The sequence below is a fragment of the Xenopus laevis genome, chromosome 7L, assembly GCF_017654675.1.
Source record: "Xenopus laevis strain J_2021 chromosome 7L, Xenopus_laevis_v10.1, whole genome shotgun sequence".
In the NCBI taxonomy this organism is placed as follows: domain Eukaryota; kingdom Metazoa; phylum Chordata; class Amphibia; order Anura; family Pipidae; genus Xenopus; species Xenopus laevis.
In genome coordinates, this window is record NC_054383.1 from 79,152,372 (window position 1) to 79,178,675 (window position 26,304).

General features: G+C 38.1%; 1 protein-coding gene across 3 annotated transcripts in view; it reads left to right on the plus strand.

Annotated features, from left to right (window-relative positions):
• The window catches only part of LOC108696412 (NXPE family member 1), a 44,549-nt gene extending 25,220 nt beyond the window's left edge, over positions 1–19,329 (plus strand). For 2 of the 3 annotated variants that reach the window (XM_041569217.1, XM_041569215.1), the window contains exons 3-6: positions 4,445–5,136; positions 6,636–6,697; positions 14,378–14,593; positions 16,847–19,329. In XM_041569217.1, coding sequence (XP_041425151.1) covers positions 4,445–5,136; positions 6,636–6,697; positions 14,378–14,593; positions 16,847–17,382 — 1,506 coding nt within the window. In that variant the 3' untranslated portion in view covers positions 17,383–19,329. The remainder of the gene's footprint in view (positions 1–4,444; positions 5,137–6,635; positions 6,698–14,377; positions 14,594–16,846) is intronic. The other variant, XM_041569216.1, reaches the window with a different exon arrangement.
• The last annotated feature ends 6,975 nt before the right edge of the window (positions 19,330–26,304 follow it).

Sequence of the window (26,304 nt, forward strand, 5' to 3'; positions counted from 1 at the left end):
AATTATCAGAAGATGAAGAAGAGGATTTTTCTGAGCAATTTGAAATGTTTGATTTTAATTTTGTGTAACCATTAAATGCAGTGAGAGAAGAACTTAAATTGCCAGAGACACAGGAAAGTCAACCCTCTGTTAGTAATCCATTTAAGATGCTCAAGAGAGAAAGAGCCACTTTTCCTCTGCATGAAACCATTAAAGATATAATTGTAAAGGAATGGGGAAAAGTTGATGCTAGATTCACAGTGCAGACGAAGATGCAGAGATTGTACCCATTTGCGGCAGAGCAAGAAAGAATTTGGGAAAGACCACCGAAGGTGGACGCGGCTGTGGCAAGATTGTCAAAGAGAATGGTTTTACCAGTATATGACGTATCATCCTTCGCCAATCCAATGGACAAAAAGATGGAAACTATCCTGAAAAAGAATTATTTAGCTACAGCAGCTGCATGTAGACCAGCCATAGTTTTAACTTCAGTATCACGTGCTATGCAGTCATGGATACACAATGTGGAAAGGTCACTAAAACATGAGGTAGATCGAGAAAGTATTATTAAATCATTGACAGAACTTAAGATGGTAGCGGATTTTATGGCGGATGCATCTATTGATTTAGTGAAGACATCATCCAGAGCTTTAGCCTTATCAGTCTCAACACGGAGGGCGTTATGGCTCAGATCATGGAGTGCAGACAAGGCATCAAAGATAAATTTATGTAATATGCCATTTGAAGGTGATATGCTTTTTGGAGCAAAGCTGGAAGAATTAATAAAGAAGGTAACAGGGGGAAAGAGTGTCTTCCTGCCCCAAGACCGTAGACGAGAATTGTTGACTGAATCAACATCAGACAGACAGAGACATTACTTTCGGGACAGGAGGTCCTTTCGTGAACAGAGAACATACAGACCAGGTAGAGAATACCCACAGGCGCAGGATTGGAGAAGAGGACAAAGTACAACCGCAAGACCATTCAGAGGCAGAAATCCTTCAACAAGAGGATCCAGAAGATATTTCTGAGATGGAGGCAGCTGAGACCTTAAAGATACCCAGAAGATTAGAGGAATATTCAGAGGTCTGGGCAAGGTCAATTTCCGATGTCTGGGTGATAGGATCAAAAGAGGATACTATTTAGAATTTGTAGAGATGCCAAAGAAGAACCATTTTGTCATGTCACAGATTCCACACAACAGGGAAAGGAGCAAAATTCTACAAGACTATATTAACAGTTGATGGCACAGGGTGCAGTGGCAGAGGTACCAGAGGAAAAGAGAATGACAGGGTTTTACTCACCAATATTCATGTTGAAGAAAAAGACAGGGGACTACAGGCCAGTGTTAGGTCTAAGACGTCTGAATCAACATCTTATAGTAAAAAAATTCAAGATGGAGTCATTATATACAATAATTCCAGAAGTTATACCGGGAGATTGCTATCGATAGATTTAAAAGACGCATATTTACACATACCGATTTGCAATAACTCATCAGAGGTTTCTCCGGTTTACAGTGGGACAGGTGCATCATTACCAGTTCACTTGTCTGCCTTTTGGTCTGGCAACATCACCAAGGGTGTTCTCAAAGATTCTGGTGACGCTTATAGCAGAATTGAGAAGAAGGATAAACATATTTTATTACTTAGACGACATCCTTCTACTGGCAAAGGAGCTGCACATTCTGATGAAACACAGGGATCAAGTGATTGCATTCCTACAAGATCATGGTTGGGTCATAAATATAGAAAAGAGCCAGTTGTCACCGTCCCAAGATCTGATATATTTAGCAGCGAGATTTCAGACAAACAAAGGAATAGTGTCTATGACAGAAGACAAGAAACAGAAGATAAAGGAAAAGATCGAATGGATACAAGGAAGAACGAGTTGTTCAGCAAGACAGTTCATGAGTCTAATAGGATTATTGACTTCAGCAATACCGATGACTCAGTGGGCCAGATGGAACATGAGGATTCCACAAAGAGAATTTCTCTCACAATGGGACACTTTAAAAGAAGATTGGGATCAGAGATTATTTATCTCAAAGGAGGTAAAGACAGCCTTGGAATGGTGGACAGATACAAATCACCTGGCAAGAGGAAGACTATTAGGAGATGTAAGATGGGAAGTGATGACTACAGATGCCAGTTCCACAGGTTGGGGAGCAGTTTGGCAAGAGAAGACAACACAAGGAATTTGGTCGGCCAGGGACAGCATTTTACCAGCAAATGTAAGAGAGCTAAGAACAGTAGTGTTGGCATTAAGAAATTTTGGGCACTTGTTCAGAGACAAGTCATTGCTGGTTCAGATGGACAATGTAGCAGCAATGTCCTACATAAAGAAACAGGGCGGGAACAAACGGGTGCTTCGCCAATGAGGCGAGTTGAGGCTGTCGCCTCAGGCGGCAGAGCCCCAATAGGTACCAGGGGCAGCAAAAATGCTGCTCCTGGTACTTTAAGAGCGAATTTCCTGGGGAGGGGGGGCAGCAGCAACTGCTGCTGCCTCAGGCGGCGGAGGGGCCAGGATCGCCCCTGGGAACAAAGAGTATACAATTAATGACAGAGATGGAACCAATCATGCAATGGGCTCAGAACAATCTGAGAGATCTATCAGCAGTATATTTACCAGGGAAAGAGAACAAGGCAGCAGACTTCTTAAGCAGAAGTTTATTAAACAGACACGAATGGGAATTGAATCAAGAGATATTTCAAAAGATTGTCAAAAGGTGGGGATTACCAGACATAGACCTGATGGCAACAAGAGGCAACAGGAAAGTGAAAAGATTCTATTCAAGGTTACCGGAGTCAACAGCAGTAGCAACAGATGCATTGAGACAGAACTGGGAGAGAGGCCTCTTATATGTATTTCCTCCAATCCCATTGGTGCCCAGAATATTGAAAAAGATAAAACAGGACCAAGCGAATGTAATAGCAATAATTCCAGATTGGCCAAGAAGGCCATGGTATCCGCTATTGAGGAGATTGACAATAGACGGTCCAATCAAACTACCTCTTCGTCCTTGGTTGTTGACACAGGGACCGATCCAGCATCCACAAGTTCACACGTTGACCCTCAAGGCTTGGCGTTTGAGAGGAAAAGATTAGAGAGAGCAGGCCTATCAACATCAGTTATTGATAACATGATGAATTCAAGGAAAAAGTCCACAATTAAATCATACCAGAGGACTTGGGGAGTATTTATAACATACATGGAGAAAATTGGAATGCAGTTAAAGGATCTCACAATCACAGAGGTATTAAATTTTTTACAAATAGGTCTAGACAAAGGGCTCAGCATGAGAACCAATGATGCAATTTATGGCAGCAGTGCTAAGATTAAGACCTCCAAAGTAAAATATTTCACCTTCCTGGAATTTACCTTTAGTTCTGGAGGCATTAACGGAACAGCCTTTTGAACCTCTAAAGGAGGTATCAGAAACAATACTGACATATAAAACAGTTTTATTGACTGCACTTACTTCAGCAAGGAGAGTTAGTGAATTAAGGGCACTATCAATTGAACACCCTTATATGGTTCTATCGACAGATAAGGTCATTTTAAGAACCAACCCTTCTGTTCTACCAAAGGTAGTGACGCCTTTTCATATGAATACAGAGATTGTATTACCATCTTTTTTTCCAGAACCACAATCTGAGCTAGAGAAAAAGTGGAGTAAACTCGATCTAGTCAGATGTTTATCGATATATCTGGAAAGAACGGCTAAGTGGAGAAAGTCGCAACAGCTATTCATAATCCCTTCAGGACCAAGAAAGGGACATGCAGCAGCAGCATCTACAATAAGCAGATGGATTATTTGGAGTATACAGAAGGCTTATACTGCAAAAGGAAAGCAGATGCCAATGGGGATTAAGGCACACTCCACGAGAGCTGTAAGTACCTCATGGGCTATTGAGGCAGAGGTCACACCAAATGAAGTATGCAGAGCAGCAACATGGAGCTCTTTCGCAACTTTTATAAAACATTATCAGTTAGATGTGAAGTCAACATCTGAAGCTCAATTTGGATAAAGCGTTTTAAGGGCAGTCCAGTTGGCAGGAAAATAAAAGTTTATTTTTTCTGGAAAAGCAGAAATTGTGTGTACATTTGTGCTTATATCTGACCCACCCATTATTGCTTTGTAGAACCCTCTTGTAAGGTGATGCCATGTTAACCAGGGAAAAGAGAAAATTAATATCATACTTACCAAAATTTTCTTTTCCTGGTTAATACATGGCATCATTTACAAGACCCTCCCGATATATGCTTAATTACAAAAGACAACGAGCAAGGGGGAGGGGAACAGTTAATATAGCCTAGGGGGAGTTTTTTCTTGGATTGCTGTGTGACGTGCTCTGTCCAGTCAGAAGTGGGGGCGGGAATTACCCTCTTGTAAATGATGCCATGTATTAACCAGGAAAAGAAAATTTCGGTAAGTATGATATTAATTTTCTCTTTTTTTCAGCAGCCCCTAAGATGCAGCCATTTTCAAATTAAATATGCAAAGCCACTGGCTACACTTGTAGACAATGAAGAAAAAGTAACTGAGATATTCAACGCTATCACCCGCACAGTCCCCAGCGTTTATTTTACAAATATAAGTACCACAACCAGTGCCAAGAACAGCAGAGGGATAATACTGGATTTAAAGAAACAATACTGTGTTGGAGACTCCTTAACCGTCCAAGTTACCATGTTTGATTATGTTGGTAAAAGAAAGACTTATGGAGGGGATTTCTTAAGAGCAAGAATTTTTTCTCCAAAAGTTGAAGCAGGAGCTTCGGGAAGAATTGATGATCTAAATAATGGATTGTATAATGTCCACTTTGCCTTATTCTGGGAAGGAAATGTAAAAATATCCATTCTCTTGATGCATCCTAGTGAAGGAGTGGCAGCGTTATGGAGAGCAAGGAATTCTGGGTATAAAAACATTATCTTTTATGGACAATATGAATACAGATCTAAAAAGGTGCAGTCTGAATGTGGGTTTGAATTAGATTCAGATGAAGCAAAATGTGAATACGGGGCTAAGGAAGACAAAGACTTTTTTTACTGTATTAAACCAGATAATGTATCTTGTGAGTCTCTAATTTCAGTGACAAGTAAAGAAAGAAGTCACACGTATCTAAATACTTTGGAGAAGACTCTATTCCTTAGGTAAATATTTCCTATATACATTATAGCACAAAGGGCTTTCGACTGCCACTGCCATCTGGTGGAAAACAGTGGCAGTCACGCAATGTCATTGAATGTAAAGCACGTGTAGATGCACAAAGCTATGCATATAGTAGTACTATTCATTAAAGTTACTTGCATCCACCTGCAGTTGCACAGTGCCATTGCATCAATCCTGCCTCATATGGTAAATCTATTGATGCTAGGGAAACCTCGAGCTACTACCACCCTGGGCATGGTAGTAATTCCAGATTTAATTAAATTGTGACAAAAGATAATACAGAATATCATCCAGCAAAGTGAACATTAATGTTATTTTTAACACATGTGCCAAAAGTGTTGCAGTCCCTGATCTAAAGATGCTAGCCACAACTGAGATTCATGGAAAATATACACACACAATAATGCATGCTTTTAGAGCATCATGTGCAATTGCAGTTGATCAAACCCAATATTTGCACTTTGCTCAACGCATCTGGTCCGTGGTCAGTGCCACTTACAGAGTGGTGACAGGTGGAAGCAATCATTTTTGCATGGAGTTGCACTTGTTTCAGCTCTGTGTGAGCTTTTCATTCCATAAAATTACAAATAGACGGCTGCCAAATATATTAAACGTAAAAAAAAAAGTAAATATTAACATTATCAACTTGAATTTTCTGTTTTCCTGATACCGTAGAAATTACATTTCAAATAGTTTATTAACTTGCTCTTGGAAAAAAGCACCCTTTTAATTGAGTGGCTCAGCTGAACTGCAGAGTTCAGTAGTTTGACTTTCCGTATTCCCCAATAAGTCGGGTCTCTTCACATTATAGTTATGCTTATATAAGTCCTGCCACAGGGAAGTGGTAATTACAGGGCTCGTGCAGCCTGATTATTCTGAATTATATGGTTCCCCTTGCAGTGGGATAAGCAGCTTATAGTCAATACTACACAAAGCAGTCGGTATAGTAAAATTGATTAGTCATAATAAATAAGCGCCCATAAAATAAAAATTTGTAGTATTGCACTTGCATATGCATATATGAAAGTGCTTACAATATTCTGTGCAGTGTGCATAGGGCACAACCAACTATGGGTTTAAGTGACTCCTGACTCCTTATGGTTTTCACTCTGCGGTTTCTGACTTCAGGTCTGATGTGTTTCATTGTCAACTTCTTCAGAGTCAACATTCTTCCTTGTGCATGCTACAGATCAGTGAACTATGATTATTATTAAATTACATGTTTTAGAAAAGCAGACATCCCAGCTATAAAGTCCATATACAAACATAAGGGGGAAATGATCAAAAAAATATGAAGATCTATTGCGGAAAGGCAAACAGCATTAGTTGGGAGAAAGATTTGCCTAACAGATTAATCAGAGAAATACCTTTGCTGTGATTATCCATTGTTGTGTCACACAATTAAATGAGACATAAAAAATACACCAGTGCATGTTTCAGTAACATATATTTATTTTTCCTCTTCTTTTGAACGAAACAGGTCAAACATTGGTGTAGAAATTCCCCAAACCACTGAAAGCGTTGATGTTATGAGCTGTAACAGTAAGTTTTTTTTTTTTACCCTTGTTTTGTTGACACCAAGTAAAAAAGGATAATGTGAAAAGAAAACCTTTTTTAATGCATCGTACAGGATAAATTCCTGTACTAACTGTTGCACTGCAAGTTAGAGTGATGGCACCACCCTAGTAGACCCGGATTTCCTTGTATGACACCCTTGGCCACCAGGTCCTAGAGCCCGCATCTTAGGCATGCAAAATTCCTAGTTCTATACTTAATATTGATGCTGAGAAGGCATTTGATAATATTACTTGGGAACCCTTTTTCCAATATATCAAATATCTTTATAAAAATCCTAAAACACAAATAATTTTGGGTCGAGCAAGGCCATCACCTTTTGAAATAGAGCGGATCTCTCCGTGTATGGCCACCTTTAATCAGCGACTTGAAGGGGGGCCACATGGTACATTTCTGTTCAGTGAGTTTGTAATTGATCCTGAGCATTCAGCTCAGATTCAAAAGCACAGTTATGGCCCATGTGCCCCCCCACTCAAGTCTCTGATTGGTTACTGCCTGGTAACCAGGGTAACCAGTTAGTGTAAACCAAGAGAGCTGAAAAGCAGGAAGTAGTGTTCTGACTGACTTGTTATACATAAAATCACTCCAGCCTTTATGCATTACATTTTTGGCTAACTATCTATATTGGAAACATTTTTTATTTTGCACAGCCTATCTATTTACCCAGTTTTTATTTTTACACTGAACAATTCCTTTAAGTGAAATTCATTAATACTTATAATAAATTAATTTTGGCCGAGAGGTGGAGGATACAACACTTTAAGCTTATCCATTTAGGATATGGAAAAACATTTTCCAATAGTACCTCTAATAGTCCTATATCATTTTGTCCTAAATGTGACGAGACTAATGTGTCACTTTTCCATTATTTATGGTCCTGTGCAAAAATTAACCTATTTTGGAGGGAAGTCACACATTTTTTGAATTCTAAACTGAAGATATATATTAAACTATCTCCGTGTTTTGCTTTACCACATTTAGATATTAATATGCTTTCTGCAATTCCTAAGTCAGATATTATCTCCCATGAGAGTAAATTATTGACTTCTTTTTTTCTAGCTGCGTCTAGGAAAGCTTTATTTAATTTCTGGCTACAAAAGGACATTATCGGACATCATATCTTATATGAACCAGCTTAGTTGGCAAGAAGCCTTAATAACGAAAACTAAAAAGTATTTCCAAAGATTATTTTAGGCTGATTTGGTCTCCTTATTTTTAAATCTGTAACTCCAATACCGGCGATCAAATAATGCGGTTTCTTCAATTGTAAGAATTGTAAGAAGACCGACATTCCAGATGATGAATGGGCTTTTTCTTTCTTTCTTTTATTACATGTACATCCACTGGCTTAGTAAATTTTAGTTTGTTTTTGTTAGTTTGAATGGTATACAGTTTTGATAATATCATGCCATTGTCTCGTATGCAACATATTTTCTTCATCTGCATAACATTTGTTGTCATTCTGATTTCATTTGTTTATTGTGAAAATCAAATAAAATATTTTAAACACTAAAAATAAACAAAGTTCCAGGACCTTATGGTATTCATCTTAAGGTACTAAACAAGCTTGGCTCTGTGATTGCCAAACCTCTTAATTTTTTCAGCATTCATTGAGGTCTTGCATTGTGCCAAGAGCCTGGTGAATTGCTAATGTGGTGCCACTATTCAAAAAGTGATTCCATTCTCAGCCTCAAAACTTTAGGCCAGTTAGTATGATGTCAGTTGTGGGAAAGAAGAAATTGGTCTTGCCAGACGAATTGAATTGCCTTTTAGGAGGAGGTGGGCAGGAACTTCGGATGGCACTAGATGTGATCTACTTAGACTTTACTAAAGCTTTTGATACAGTACCATACAGAAGGTTACTGGTTAAATTAAGGAATATTGGCCTTGAACATAGTATTTGTACTTGGATAGAGAACTGGCTAAAAGATAGATTACAAAGAGTGGTGGTAAATTGAACATTTTCTAATTGGACCAGTGTTGGGCTCTGTACTTGGTCCCTTGCTTTTCAACTTGTTTATTAATGACCTGGAGGTGGGCATTGAAAGGATTGTTTCCATTTTTTCTGATGATATTAAATTGTGCAGATCAATTAGTTCCATGCAGGATGCTGCCACTTTGCATATTGATTTGACTAGATTAGAAACTTGGACAGCAAACTGTAAAATGAGGTTCAATGTTGATAAATGCAAGGTTATGCACTTTGGTAGCAATAATATAAATGCAAGTTATACACTAAATGACAGTGTGTTGGGGTATCCTTAATTGTGATGGATCTGTGAATTTAGTAGATAACTTATTCCAGGAAGTTCATTCTTTGGCTACTAAAGCAAATACATTTACTACTGTTTTGCATAGTCTTTGTATAGTACTGTTTTGCATAAAAAAGACATTAACTCAAGAGATGAAAACATAATTTTGCCTCTTTATAGGTCCCAAGTGCATTAGAGGGCATTATAGACAGCGCGGGAAACTTTTTTCCCACAAAAAGGATCACTGTACCAGAGACCACCCTTTTAGACTAGATGAAAATAACTTTTAATTTGAAGCAGCATGGTTCTTCACAGTGAGGTTGTGGAATGCACTGCCAGATGAGGTTGTGATGGCTGATTCTGTTAATTTCTTTAAGAGTGTCTTAACTTTCTTGGACAAGCATAATATCCTAGGCTATTGTGATACTAAAATCTAAAATTAGTTTAGATAGTGGTAAATATCATTTATGTGAGTGTATGGAGGGGTAGGTGTGAGTGTGTGTGTATGTACTGTATGTGTGCTGGGTTTCATTTGGAGTGGTTCATTTGTTCTCTGCAGCTTTTTTTTTTAGAGAAGACATGAACAAATGAGGAATAACATGAACATAATCCATCTATGGATGTGGAAGCAAGAACATGAATCAGTTTAAGACCAGTCTCCCCACAGTCTACTCCCCACTGGCAAATCTTGTTAGCAACCCTACCGTAGGGTGGTGGCACATGGGGAGGTGGCACGTGCTGCTGCTTCGGTTTTCCGAAGTCGCCCAAAGTTTCCACTTCAGACAACTTTGGAAATCGGAAGCAATTCATATGCCATACCGCTGGCGATTCACATTCTTGTCAGTGGGAAGGCATTTTGGGGAGATTAGCTGGCCGCAGTAGCAAAGATTTATCACAGGTGACTAATCTCTCCATGTGCCACCACCCATAAGGTTGTGTTCTTGTAATCAGGCGAGGCCTAGAATCGCAGGAGTATGGGGACAATTAATGATGTAAAAGAAAATTTGTCCAGTGTGATTACAGAAATGCCCTTTACCCCCAAAATACAGGCATAACCCATTAGCACATAATTGTACTCTTAATGATGAGGATTTTGAGAATAAAGCCATCATACTATGTAACAGATTCTTGGAGAATGGTTACCATTAGACTAAATTTTCTAGGTCCTATGAGAGGGCAATGAATATGAATAGGGACACCTTAATAACAACCAAGGATAAATGAAAATTGCCAATCACTATACCATTTGTTACCAGATTTACCAATAGGGATTTGAATAGGGAAACATGTGAGAATTATTAGGAACCTGCATTTTACAGATCATTATTCTGGTGATCGAGTGGGGTCTGTGTTTTGTGGGACTTGAGCATATTCCCCATACCTGGGGGGGGGGGAGATTGCGTCCTACAAATTTTGGATTTTTAGGTTAGGGTATTTAACATCTGGTGGTCTCAATAGGGAACTTGATTTAGCTGCTTTTAATTAAAATATGACTATTTATTGCAAAAATAGGTATGTTTTAAATCAAATGCTTTATTATAAAATAATATATTCTTATATATATATATATATATATATATATATATATATATATATATATATATATAATATATATGTGTATATATATATGTATATATATATTATATATCATATGTCATTTTTTATGTTATATGCAATTCTAACACATTTATTGTGGTTGTTAGGGCAAGGTCCTAGCACTCTTATGCACCTGAGCACTTTTGTATTGTAGTTACATATATGTCTAGTGGTTGCCGGGGTCAATTCATGGTAACTTTTTGTGCTAAAGACACTATACACGCTGACACTCCCATTCTCTGATAAAGTGGGGCGGAGCCTCATGAAATGCATTGTAAGCCAGGAGCAGTCAGTGTCTTTTCTCCTGATACGTTTATTGCTTGTACTTTTATTCATAGTGTGAGTATACATCTGTTAACTATTTACACATCATTAAAAATGTTAATGCACGGTTGTATATTTTTACTTTTTTCCACACATTGAATGATTTCCACAAATTTATTGCTACTGCTGAAATTCTAAGGGATCAAGTTGCCTCTTGAAAAACAATCCTTAAATGGATTCTGCCATGAATTTTATGATGTAGTTTTTATTTCTAAATTATATTGTTACACTGCCAATAATTCACTCTGCAATATAAAATGTAATTCCTGAACCAACAAGTATATATTTTTTAGTTGAAATAATGGTGTGTAGGCAGATATCTCAGGTCATTTTGCCTGGATATGTGCTTTCAGAAAGAAGAAGCAGTTTAGGATGGATGCTTTCTGGCAGGCTGTTCTTTCTCCTACTCAATGTAACTGAATGTGTCGCAGTGGGACCTGGATTTTACTATTGAGTGCTGTTCTTAGATCCACCAGGGAGTTGTTATCTTGTGTTAGGGAGCTGTTATCTGGTTACCTTCCATTTGTTCTATTGTTAGGCTGCTGGGGGGAAAGGGAGGAGAATGCTATCACTCCAACTTGCAGTAAAGAGTGACTGATGTTTATCAGAGCACAAGTCACATGACTGGGAAGCTGGGAAACTGACAATATGTCTCGCACCCATGTCAGATTTCAAAATTAAAAAAAAAAAAATCTGAATGTATAACAGAAATGTTTTTTATTTACTGTTTTGACAAGAAAAGCAAAATACATATTGTTATGCATGTGTAACAATCTCAATAAACACTAAGTTAAAAAAAATCTGTTTGCTCTTTTGAGAAATGGATTCCAGTGCAGAATTCTACTGGAGGAGCACTATTAACTGATGTGTTTTGAAAAAAATTTTTCCCACTAGAGTATCCCTTTAATATTGAGTGTATAGGCAGGAGGGGAGCACTGTGTTAGACCCTTATCTGATATATTGTACTCATATTCCCTGTTAATTGGGAACAGGATTTTGAGACCTTGTAATTATACCATTGGTGATACACTATGGGAATTTTCCCTTGTGTGCACTCTTTTAATCAGAGGATTAACATGTAGAACCCAATTGCATGGAGTCTTCTGAGGGCCATGGGGATTTAACTTCGGGTTTGAAAAGCAACTCTGAAGTGCAGGGCCAGATTTGTCTTTCCGGCACCCCTAGGCCGGTGTTTCTGCTCTGCGCCCCCACGTCCTTGTGCAGAAGTGTGCGCATGCGCACACACACCTCCGTGCGGAAGCGAGCGCATGCGCACATTCCTTCACCTGTCCCTATCTGCACCAAGGACTTGAAACCACCAGGTAAGAAATTAGGAAATTTGTCATACACGCATGCTTCGGCAGATGGTACGGCTGGGCGGCATGCCGCCACAAATCCGGGCCTGCTGAAGTGATATTATGAGAAATAGCAGCAAGAGTTTTCTCTTGACATCTCTCTCTATGCCTCCTATCAATTTGTATAGCGAGGTGCATTAGGGATTCAAGGGAGGACTGAGCTGGAAAATTAAGTAGCGTATCTTTAATAGCATTTGAAAAACCCACTCTGAATTGACTACATAAGGCAGTATCGTTTCCGTCTGTCTTTACCACCCAGCGGCAGAATTTAGAACAATACTCCATGAACCCATTGTTTACGTTTGCTGTATAAGGAATCTGTCCAGTCTGAGCAGCACACGGTTACCTGATTATGAGTTTCTCAGCACACTGCAAGGAGATTGTTTATCTACTAATGTTTAACATATTTTGTGTTAAACTACAGGATTTTAATAGACTATACAGTATGTTTCCTGGGATCTAGTAATAACTGCCTGTTGTAAAATAGGTGGACTGGTAGCCTTGATGTGTACATGACAGTGGCAGTGTGTTTTCCTGCTGTTTTACAGGTATGCTATATCCATTGGTGTGTACTTTATTTTAGTAAATTTTGTTACCACTATATAATCACTGTTTCAGTTATGTTAAAAGCCCAATACATTAAGATCTATGAGAGAGGGCTCCAGCCAAGTGAACTCTGCCTTAAAAAAGAGTTAAAAAAACCCACTCAAGTCCTTTCATCGGCAGCTATGTGTCTATATGCTGAGTGAGTGTGAGGATCCAGTGCTGGTGTGACAGGGCAGGTTATGTGCGTGTGTACATGTGCACGGATGTGTATGGATTGGTTTAAGATGCCGTGCATTTGTGTTTTTTCAACCCAAAGGAACTACAGTATGTAGAGTAACTAGGGAAGGAGGGTGAATTTAATATATACCCTTTAGTGATATGCGGGTTAACAAAAAGTCAACCTGCACCGAACCTAACCCTCTCATTTGTTACAAGAACAGGACGGTAACATGCTGAGCCTCTCTATTTATAGGCCGGTGCCCACCCGGCTGAGATGTCATAGAAGGGCCAGGGCATGCAGGAAAGCCTGGAGGTGGAAGAGGAGCACAGTAAGGTTGTGGGCGGGATGGGCACATGGAAAAGTTCAGCCCACGTTTTCAAGTTACATGGAAGCCGTCTCAAAGGCATTCCCTTATGCACATACAAAATGTTCTGCTGGGATCCTGGGATCTTGGTCTAGTTTGTCTTAAGAATCATGAAATATCTTCTAATTCTAGAAGACACGTCAACCTGAAATACCAACTTTTGTATCAGTGATATAGTTATCACTACATCTCTAATATAGTATATGGCATGGATTTGTGGTCCCATGTTTGTTTTTCATGTTTGTCACAAACCCATGGAATATTGGGAAGCAAATAACGTTATTAGTGCAATTTAATGCAAATCTAGCTGTCAAAAGCCACCTGTGTCATTCGCCTAAAGGTATGGGATGACTTTGACGTAGTTGGCCAGCTTAAATATATTGCAATATATGGACAAACAATCCCTGTTTTGTTTAAAGGGTAAGGAATTTTTTAGTAGCAGTATGCACAAAATGTCGCTGTCTTAAATATATTGATAATGGGTTGAGTGCAGAGGACTCTTGTATTTGTCATTCGCCTAAAGCTCACTGATTTCAAAAGAAGGCAGAGCTAGAACCAACCTTTAAGTCCTCACTTGTTTGTGTGTGTGTGTGATAGGGATGGGAGGTCGGGGAATATGAGCTACAGTTTAAGAATCGGTTCTATACATGTTGTCTATGTTCAAAATATTGCATATGTGATTTGTTATCAATAAAGTTGCTGTAACATTTTGTTGACTATAGTAGACATAGTTTTATTTGTAATAATCTACGGTAACTTATTTTACTTCATTGCACAGTATATGTTGGGGAAAATAATATGTTGGAAATAGAAAGAGATTGTGTCATTAGCAGTATGCCTCCCAAGACAACACAGATCTGTAATAACCAAGGTGCCCACGTTCTGCACCCATAATTTCTCTTTTATTCTTAGATTCATCAAGAGAGTTTAAGAGCTGATAAAAAAATACCATAGTTTACCTACAATGGTCTTTAAATATTTATCTTTCAGGAAACAGTGAGGTTAAGCCAAAATGCTCAACTGGAATGTTTCAACCATTTCCAAGTGGTTATTTCTTGAATAATGTTTGGTATCCTGTGTTCTGCAACCTTTCTACCTATGATCCTCAATCTCACATCAGCAATTGTCTCTCTGGGAAAAAGATTTATATCATGGGAGATTCAACACTTCTTCAGTGGACTCATTATATAGCAAGCATTATGAACAGTAAGTGTAATGCTATACATTTAGTAAAATCTTTTGCTTTTTTCTTTGTTTAATACATAGCTAGAAATTAAAGCTGATACTCTGATTTTTTTGTTTTGTCAAGGACAAAACTACTGTACATAGGAAACTTGGACCCTGATTCAATTCAGCGAGAAAAAGTTATCTTGTGATTTATCACATGAAAACTAATGGATCAGATTCAATAGAGTTTTCGCATGATAAACTGTGAGAAGTTTTTCTGAATTGAATTGCATCTCAAAAGAGTTTTCATGTGGCAAACCTTTTTCTCACTGAAGTGAATCTGGCCCTTTATGCAATGCCATGCAATAATTGTGGCAGGTTTCTGTGGTTGCCCCAATGAAAACAGCATTGCCTGCATTCAGCAGCTTTGTAGTCATGAGGGATGGGAAGGGAGAGATATGCAGGGATCACCCCCTCCTGACATCACACCTGTCTTCTATCTAGATGCTCAAGTTAGGACGTGGACACAGATTGCCTGCAACCGCCAACATTGAAATGCTTTGCATTTCACACCATAATTTTTAACATACTGCGTGGAGCAGAGTGCAGCCAGTCCCTAGACAGAAGTGCTCACTGCATGAACCCTAAGAGGCATCTTAGAGCTCTAACGTTTCTGCCCTGTGTATGAATACATGGAAAATTACCATATTGGACCTTTGATACATTTGCCTATCCTTCTCAGTTGACTGTTTGTAATGTACTGGAACAGCAGGCATTTTATTAAGACACAACATATGCATCCTGCATCAAAGGGATGGATGTTTTTGGTGACCTAAGCTATGTATAACCTCCTTGCTTGCATTTGTTTTCACAATGAGATTCTATTTTTCAACAACACCATGGTGTTTCCCCATTATGGTGCTGGCTAATTGGTCCATTGCATCCATTACCAATAACTTTTAAAAATGTTTTTATTTGAGGGTTAAACGGTTGTAACCAAGATCCATGCCCTAGTGGCTACAGTTATTAAGGCCATCAGTTTCCCAGTGGGAAAATGATTGCAGTTCAAAAAGCTTTCTTTAGTAAACAAAATTGAACTCTTGTTTTCCTATATATCTGGTTTAAGTAGCAGTAATATGATTAAAATGTGTGTAGGGGACTGATAAATGTATTCCTATGTATTTACTTTGCATTCCCCTAAGGCTTGGGCACAAAGGGAACCCTTAATCTAAGGAAGGGAATTATTCCCAATTTCCTGAGTGACAGTATGACCCCTAGCTATCCCTGGCTTGGCAGCTAGGTGTCACTGTGAAATAATATGTAATGACTATGCCACTCGGTCTCTAGGCTTAGTGAATTTGGAGTCATTTGTAGGGTACCCATTAGTGCAGGACTAGTAATTGGTAGCTAGATCCTGTAATATTCTCTCTAGGGTTTAGGGCTACCTATGTTGAGCAGCTCTGGGCTCCACAGAGGAGTGATGGAAGGGATTAGATTGCAAGGGCCTAGAGAACCAGAGACAGGTAAAAGGGATTTAGATAGATCCCACCCTGGGTTCCACATAAGAGGTGTCCTCAGAGAAAACAGGATAAACTGTGGGTAGACTGATATTCCCCTGTCAAGCACTACCAGAGGGAGGATTTTGCTATTGGTAATTTTTGTGAGAATACAGTGACTACTGTTCAATTACTCTTCTTTGTATTGTTACTCTATTATCCTATGTGAATTTGTGTTAATAAATCAGTTCTATGGTTAAGTTGCAAGAACTACTGGTGCCCAATTATTGTGCACTGCATTGCATACAATTGTACAACACCCTTTCTCCACATAGTTGCAAGGAATTACCCCATGAGCATTATTGGGGTAAAGCTACCAATTATAATTTACTACAGCGTTACATGTGTAATGCGTGCAAAATGTATGTATTGTACAATAAAGGGCACGCAGTCACTTTAACATGTTAGACATAGCAAGTACATTTTATATTTTACATTATCAATATGGCAAGAGTATAAAAAATGGAGCCCAGAAAACATACAGGGCATGGTGGGGGTACTACATTTTAATTTGAAAGCATTGGCACAAGCTGCTATCCTAATGTGGGTTATATGAAGAGGTGTTAACTATATTCAACATTTGAACAGCAATGATCCTTATTATATATTGATTAATACCTGTAACAGTCTATAGAATACACAGAAAAGGGGCTTTAAAGGATTACTTCTGCATTAGACAGAACATGCATTCCAGAATATAATAATGATCAAATCCTCCTACTTTTTTTTTTTTTAGGCCTGAAATTTTTTGACCTGCATGCAAGTGGCTCCTTTAATACACTCTTGCTTCTGGACACGGATAAAAATGTCTACATTCATTGGAAAAAACATGGCCACCCTCTGTTAATTGCATATGCCTTTACAGTCAAGGATTATTCTACTGTAAATCAAGAAATTGATAGACTTGAAGGTGGCCCACAAACTGTTTTTGTCTTTTCCTTAGGTCATCACTTCCGACCATTTCCTATTACCTTATTTATTAATAGACTTCTCAATACGCGCAAAGCCATAGAACGGCTCTTTCTTCGTAGTCCAGATACAAAGGTCATCATAAGAACCGAAAACACCAGGGAGCAGAGTGTGGCCATGGATCGATTTAGTGACTTTTATGGTTATATTCAGTATCAGTTAACAAAAGACATCTTCCAAGGACTGAATGTAGGAATTATTGATGCCTGGGACATGTCAATTGCTTCAGGAGCATTTGAACTTCATCCTTCAGCTTCAACTGTTAAAAATCAAATAAACATGTTTTTAAAGTATATTTGTTAACTCTGTATAATAGTAAATGGTTGTTACCCTCTACGTGTAGCATCTATTCTAGAGCATCAGAACCACCATTGCAATTCTTCAACCATTTATATTACCTCCATTCCCATCTTCTGGCATTCCCTCTTACCTACCTACAGCAGTTCTACTGACAAGCACCCCAACTTCCTCCAAACTCTTCTTCTTTACCTAGAGGCAGAACTAAATGTTACAGGGCCCAATGGAAATTCAATTTAGGGCCCCAAAACAATAAGTTGACATGTTTTACCAAGATATATTGACATTGCTCATTATTAGGGCCTTACTGGGCTCTCCACATTCCTGTAACCACAGAATCTGCTTTCTCTGTAGTTACGCCCCTGCCTTTACCTTACCCTTTAGTCTTTAACATTACACAACCTCTGCTACAAATTGCAATAGCCTCTCACTGGATCATGTTTTTCTAAAAGTGTGCACATAAGATATTTCTGCACATGGAACTAAAAATAGATTAAGAACCATTAATACAACAATTAATAAGCTCCCTTGATGCTTACAGACACCGAGGGTGAAAACATGATGGTACCAAGTGGGGGAGTGGCAGAAAAGCAAAAAAAAAAAAAAAAAGATTCCAGAAATCAAATTCTGAAGTCAGAAGATGAAAATCAAAGTCATGTTGAGCACAAGGTCAGTACAGGCAGCAAACATACATGATCAAAAAATCAAGGTCTGTGGTCAACACAGGAAAATACAATCGAAATAGAGAGCTCAGTGTCACACTAGTAATCATAATCACTTTGCAATGAGAAAGAACCCTTAGGGTCTTCTTACGTGGCACATCAGCTCAAACACAATATTGCATCAATACATGACATAATTGCTGTGTGTCAATTCATTTGCACGCTGGCATCAGTAGCCATGTAATACATTCTTGTGTTGAAAGCTGCCTAGCTGAGTGCACCCAAAGACCTCTAGTGTTGGATGCCCGATCGCAACCTTAATATAGAACAAACTATTCAGCACTGTTATTGACACTCTAACTCCTCCAACCCCACCATTTCCTATATGTAACAAACTGCAGCCTTCATCCACCAAGATAACATGATCTTTCCAAAATTGCTACTATTTTATAGAGCAATATTAAAGAAAATCCCTCAGACTTTAACTCTCCCCCACACTCTCTTCAAATATTCATACTTTTCATTATCCTTGTCAAACCCACAATACCTCTCCAATACCTTTTATACTTTTCTCTACCCATCACTCAAGATATTAATCTTAGAATCAACTTGTAGTGATATATCTCTACATGTTATTAGCCCCCACATAGTGCTCTTCTGTCTGGTCCACCCAGTAAAGGTTTAACTAGCACCTTTGCATAAAAATAGAAGATGTGTTTGCAAACTCATGCCCTATAAAATTATCTCTCTACCTTTTTCAATCTCAGCCTTACCAGTAGCCTGATTCTACCTTGTTTTTTTCAAATATAGAACGCTCTCTATCTTTTACCTCTTGGCCTCCAGAAATGTGTCTGTTTATAGCTTTAGAGTAATTATATTGTTGGCAAATTAAAGTAAGAATATACTGTATTGTTAAATATGTAAATTTGGAGATTCTGTGGATATAAGAACAGATGCTCTGCCTCGCAGGCATCCGCATACTCAGGACATTGCTTGCATACAGTATATGCTACACACCCAATGCAAATGTTTTTAATCAATTTAATGTAAATAAAGCTGGCCTAGATTCAAACATGTGGAATACATTGTACCTGTTCTACCACCCATCCCTATGTAAAAGTATGTTCCAAATGAATAAATATGTTGATACCCCTTTCAATAAGCAGTGGGTGTACTGTATTCTCCCTTAATTTTCTTGGGCTCTCTAGACTAAATGGACATTTTGTCCTGGTACCCCCGCGGCAAGAGTCCCCACGGTGGGCGTCCCCGCCGGGCCCACGTCCCCTCTAGACCACCAGTGTAAGCCCTTACAACGATAGAGAAGTAACCTAATCATGAATTTGATGTTACCTGTTATACGTGAAAGGGCTAACATTGTTTAGGGGCCGAAGATGGGGCTATCGAAACTAAAAAGGGAGCTATTGACGGTTTATGAACAACAAATGCAAAAGAAGTGAGTGCTACTGATTTTTGGTTATTATACTATTTTTGTGATACATATTATTATACATATTTAATAATTGAATTTATAAACAGTGACTATTATACATACTTAATAATTGAATTTGTAAACAGTAACATATGAAAAGTAATGCAAAAACCCCATAAAGGCATGTTTGAAGAGCAATTAACACAATAGGGTTAATCCCTCAAAGGTTTTGATTGGTTTTAAATAAAGTGGGAGGGACTGACAGGGTATAAATCCCGTAGAGACTGTGTGGTTTACAGATACACCTATGACTAAGCGCCGGAGGGTGCGAAACGCGTAAGGTGGGCCTGGGGGGACTGTATGTAACTGAATTTTTAATGATAATTTAAATAAAGAAACTTTTTATGGAAAAGTAAGCCTTTGGGACAGCTATCTTTGGATACAAGGAATTTTGATATATATATATCGCCTGTGAACTGGGGCGAGTTCCTTGGGCTTAACCAAGTTTAAATCAGAGGTGGACTCCCAATCTTTATATACAGAGAAGTAACCTATCCTAAATAGATAATTATGAAGATTTTCATTCATCCAGGTCATGGTATATCTAATTATATTCTAAGTAATTATAAATATATAAAAATATAAATCTAAGTAATTCTAAAACAACTGGACTTGCTGAGTAATTATTGAAGACGTTACACTACTCATCCAATCCAACCCCGTATGTCTTTGTATTCTAGAATCACTTAAAAGAGTTTACACTGCTGCCAATAATTAACTAAAAACCTCTAAAGTGCCTGTGCTTATCTATATGAAGATCACCAAAGTGCTATGTGCTAAATTATATTATACGGTCAAATTAATAAAACTGCAATTCATTAAACCTTCTTACATCAATTTTAATTAATAGTGATACTTTATAAAAAAAACACCAATTGAATTCAATTAATAAGACCAATTTTAAAATTATTACCTATGTGATTAATTCGGTTCTCCTTTGGCCTGTTATAATACAAGGTATTAAAGATAGAGAGAAACCTCTAAAGTGCATTAGTGCTAATTAATTAACCACCATAATTACCCCCAGGGGATTTAATTAACAAAAATAAATAAATGAATAAATTGTGTGTATAAATTCCACAAATGCTAAGGTAAAATTATTGAAAAACACAAGCTCCTTTCACAGGACTTCCTGTGAAGGATAAATTGTATCAACCTTATCAGTTGATGGTTCATTGAACAGAAAATAGTTATGCTCCAGAAGAAATCTTATAGCCTGAAGAAGAAATTCCTTCAATTCCTCTGTATAGTTACTGTATCTATCCAAGTGATATCTAATAGCTTCCAATCCTTTATCGTGTGGAATAGACGAGTAAAGCGAGGTCACGTCAAGTGTGGCCCAGCTGTACTCATCACACCACACGAAGATTTCTTCTGGAGCATAACTATTTTTTGTTCAATGAACAATATTATCTTCAGCAATGTGGGACAGCTATGGGAGCGAAGTTCGCTCCCTCTTTTGCCAACCGCTATATGGGTTGGTGGGAAGAGACCCACATGATAGCAGTTAGGAATCAATATTTGAAGATATACATTTGCTACATTGACGATTTATTATGCATTTGGATGGGACGAGAACAAAAGTTCAGAGAGTTTGTGGAGAAAATAAATACCAATGATCTGAACTTACGATTTACAGATACGTTCTCAAAGATGGAAATAGAATTTCTAGATGTAAAACTTATGGCCAAAGAAAACAGTATACATACAACAATCTATCGTAAACCTTGTAGTGGAAACACGCTGCTTCATGCACAGTCGTGTCATCCAAGAAGCCAAATAGCAGGAATCCCTATTGGACAATTCCCACGGTTGCGAAGGAACTGTTCCACTATAGGTGAGTATAAAACTAAAGCAGATGAAATGAACGGAAGATTTAAAGAAAGAGGTTATAACAATAAGCTAATTCAGAGAGCCTATGTGAGAGCAGAAAATACTGATAGGGATACTCTTTTGTTTCCACAAAATAAAACACATAAGAAGGACTATGGACAAAAAATTTCCTTTATTACGCGATATAGCAGGCAATATAAGAAAATAGTCAAAAGAGTAAAAAAGTTTTTGCCAATACTATATGCTGATGGTGACTTTTGTGCAGCTTTGGACCCAGGGATAGGTTGTGTGGCAAGACGTGCCTACACTCTTGGCGACTTATTGTCTCCGAGTCTGTATAGAGAAAATGAAAATAGAAAACAGGATGATTTTTTGAGATTCAATGGTTGTTTCAAGTGCGGGCAGATTCGTTGTATTACATGCAAGTACTTGAAAACCTCTAAAGAATTTAATTCAACTGTGACTAAAAATGTATATAGAATCAAACAGTACATCAATTGCTGCAGCAAAGGTATTGTTTATCTCATTACTTGTACTAAGTGTGGTAAGCAATACGTGGGCTGTACTATTAGATCATTAAAAGAACGGATTAGAGAACACATTAACCAAGTGAGTAATATTAAATTAAGCAACAAAACCAATGTCACTAGGCATTTTTATGAATGCAATGGGAGTAATTTACAGTATCTTTCTATACAGGGGATAGAACAAATTAAGACAGGCATTAGAGGGGGAGATCTTCTAATGAAATTAAAGAAAAGGGAGGTTTATTGGATTTTCCATCTACAAACCAGGCTACCACTCGGACTGTGCTAGGTAAGCATGAAACGCGTTAGGCGCTCAAAGGGGTTTTTCTAAACGTTTTTTAATATTTTGATGTAATAAACTATATATTTCACATATAAGCATGCCTTTGGAGAATTATTTAAGTATATATGTATGTGGTTATGAACCTAACTGTTTCTTGGTCGGTAATCTTTCTATTTTTGGGTTTGAGTAATTCTGTACGATCAGTGTATAAGGCTCGATGGTATGCTTTTTTAATTGATTTTCCTGAATATCCTCTTTGTTTTAACCTCCCCTTCAATTCTGGGGCCTGTATTTTAAATACTTCCCTAGATGAGCAATTTCTTCTTATTCTTAAAAATCCACCTATTGGTAGAGAATTTTTTACTGCAAATGGGTGAAAGCTGGCTTGGTTTAGCAGGGAGTTGGTAGCAGTTTCTTTCCTGAACGTTTTGGTGGTTAATCTCCCCCCACCCTCATTACTAATTAGGAGGTCTAGAAAGGAAACTGACTTCTGAGACATGTCAGACAAGGTCAGTTTGATGTTTAATTCATTTTTATTAAGTTGTTACACAAATTTGACTGCTTCCTCCCTGCTACCTTTCCAAATCAATAAGATATCACCTATATAGCGTATCCACCTGATGATATTCATGTGGTACATGAAAAATTGTTCCCCCTGACTATCTTTTCTTCCCAGAAACCCAGGAAGAGATTAGCATAGGAGGGAGCACAGGATGTTCCCATTGCTGTACCTTGCACTTGAACATAAAATTTTCCATTAAATGGATGGTGAAATAATTGTGATATAATATGAATCTCATTAATTCACCCAAGAAAATGATAGTCTCTTCAGTTTCCTCAGAATGTCACCTCTCTGAAGAGTTACAATGTGCCATTGTGATTGGATTAGTGGAAGAATTTATATGCCGAGAATTTCTCACACCAGTCAGTTGAACTGAGGAAGCTGCTCGGATGAGTAGTGAAACGTCTTCAATGATTACTCAGCAAGTCCAGTTGTTTTAGAATTACTCATACTAGATATCCTACATAGGTCTTTGTAACAATAACAATGGATATCAGTCACGTGCACTGACAAAATACATTTATACAAACTCTACACAATGACATAAATGATAATTTCCCGAGAGATCTACTTAAAAATGGACTTCTTGATTTACAATAGTGTGCCACTGAGGATATAATTGAAAATATCTTTCCAAACCAATCTGGAGAAAGACAACACAAGTTATCAAAGCTTTCACTGGAGGAACTATAATAAAACGGCAGTAGGTGGTGCTGTGTATTTATTTGTTAGTCTGCCCTTCTTCAGTGCTGTATAACCATGTTCCTTTTTGTTCCTATGTTATTTACAACAGCATCTGCAGTGTGCAAAGATTTATGTGCATCTGTGAGTTGAATTCAATTGACTTTTAGGAAATTTGTTGGATAACTAAAATTACAAACTACTGGGAATCATTAACTAATAGTTGTTACCAGCTCTTTAAAGTATATACTTTTTGCAGACTTGAATATCTGAGGAACACTAGGCATATGTACACTACCCCTACATAGGATAATCTATTGCACTGTTGGGTGTCTGCAGGATTCTGATACCAAGCCCGCCGGGCAGCTAAGGCAACCCGGCCGGCCACCTGCCACATACACCCCCATGTGTGCATGCATATGTGTGTGCAAATGTGCAGTAATGCCCAACAACATGCCCAGCAAACCACCCCCCACATCTTTGTGCCTTAGGCAGGTGCCTCTTCTGCCTACTCCAAGTTCTGGTCCTGTTAATACCCAGCAAATGCACTACAATATTTCACATCGGGAATTAAAATGAGTAAAGAGAAAGCTGTATTTAATAAGAGAAAACAATGTTGTTTGAATCCACTCCTTCAAAGTTTCAAGTCAAGTAACTACAACCATAGTATTTCAAATGAGATAAGATAAGATAGTATAAGATGAGATTAAATTGTCCCATTGAATAAAAGTAAGAAATGTCAGATGGTTGTACTTATGGCTATGATTTAGCCCAAACACTTGCCAGGAAAGAAGTGAAGGTGGTCCCTGTGGTTTTCAGGTATCTGTAATATAAGAGCCTAATAAACTCAAATCCTTTCTGGATTTTAAAATGAATCACACTTTCTATCAAATTAGATTTGGATGCATACATTTTAGTTAATATATCCCATTTAGCAAACTACTGCTGTTGTTGTTGTTCATATTAGAAGGCAGCGAATAGCAATTTGGCTTATTTATGCATATTAGATAACACTGTAATTCTACACGCTGTAGTGATTGTTCCTTACCATGTTCTGTCATTTATACAATATCGGATACATTATGGGGCAAATTTATTTACCTCCGAAGTTGCGGCAGCGTTGGCTTCGATTGCACTTCACCGAACTTCGCCAGGCGTAGATTCGCTAGGGCTGCGCAAATTCACGAAGATCCGAAGGTGCGCACAAGTTACCAATCCTTTGCAAAGTTGCGCTAGCGATGTTACGATCAGCGGTTCGAAGTTACGCAATGGCAAATTTGCATACGGCGTGCAGTTAAAGTACAATGGCCGTATATGCAACAGCAAATACATTACACTACACAAGCCTGGGAAACCTTCATAAAATAAAATAGAGTTGTCATTTTGCCCTATACATGTGCCCACTGTATAGTTTAGGTACCATATGTATGGGGGAAGGAGGGTACCCCAAAAAAAATTTACGATCTTTTTCAGCCTATCACCCTTAAAAAAGTAAAAGACACCAGCGTTTTTTGTGACTTCGAAAAAATTTCAACTTTTTTTTAGGCAAGTCCTATCTACTCTATTGCACTTCGCCTGGTCTGAGGTGGCGAAGTAAAGTCTGACGCAAGAGGTAATGTTCACGAAAATCCGCAATATATAGTGAATTAGCATAGGTGTGTCCCTTCGCCAGAGCACAACTTCGCCTGGCGTAAGGGTGGGAAGTAGCGCTAGAGTAGGTCTACTTCGCTAGCGAATTTACACCAGCACCCGTTAAAATGACGTTACGCTGGTGAATTTTCGCTAGCGTTAGCCACTTCACCCTTTAGTAAATTTGCCCCTATGGGAGAAATGTACTTTATCCCCCTGTTTGCTTTTAGCACTCTGTAGTACACAAATGTGGTGACATTTTGTTATTCCTATTTAACATAATAACATAGTAAGTTAGGTTACTAACACATGCCCATCAAATGCAACCTTTTAAGTCTATACATAACCTGCCTAACTGCTAGTTGATCCAGAAGAAGTCAAAAAACCCAGAAGCCCACAATCTCATTGTTTGATATTTTTTATTGCTTTGATCGTCTTGATTTTTAGTGATATTTCTTATTTTTTCAAGTGTGTTTATCCAATTTCTTGGATATTTAGTGATTTCACAATTAGTTTTCACGTGTGTTCATACATTGGTGATGCCATAGCATACAGTCTCGTGCAATAGTTTTTTACCAAGGTGATTTTTTTATCCTGCCAAAATTTTATTGTGACACATGGAGAATACAATCCCCACAGAAGTACTGTGGCAAAAGATATTGAAGTCTAAGTTAGACAATCAGAGGCAAAGGGCAAAAAGGGAAACAAAAAATCTTCACAAGCTGAAGGAAGCAAAGCAAGAGGCAATTATTATATATAATTAACACTTAGCATTTCTATTACAAACACAAATGGAAAACCAACAAATATAAGTGGAATACTGGTTCTTTGTTGTAAATGTTGCAGAGAAATGTTTTCAGATGAGGAGGAATTAACCATAGGTCTAAAATATTATCCCTGTCCCATGTGCAGTGGGGTAAGGATTAACAAAGAACTGTTCCTAAAGCATACACACCCTGTGTCCTTTCAGGGCAGAACGGCATCACCAATTAGAAAAACAAAAGGGTGCAAGATGCATGCTTCCACTCATATGTGTGTAACCCTTTATTGGCACACTTCTTTAGAATAGGATCATACTCACTTATACCTGGTGTATTACCTGTTGGAAATCCAGAACAGTATGGAAGATACTAAGAAATGGGATTTACAGCACAGTGCTTCCACCCACCGGGCACTGAGGAATATACCTCAGGGGGATTCCACTAGAAAAATAAAACACACAAAGCTATGCAGCAAGCAATATAAACTTTATATAGAAATAG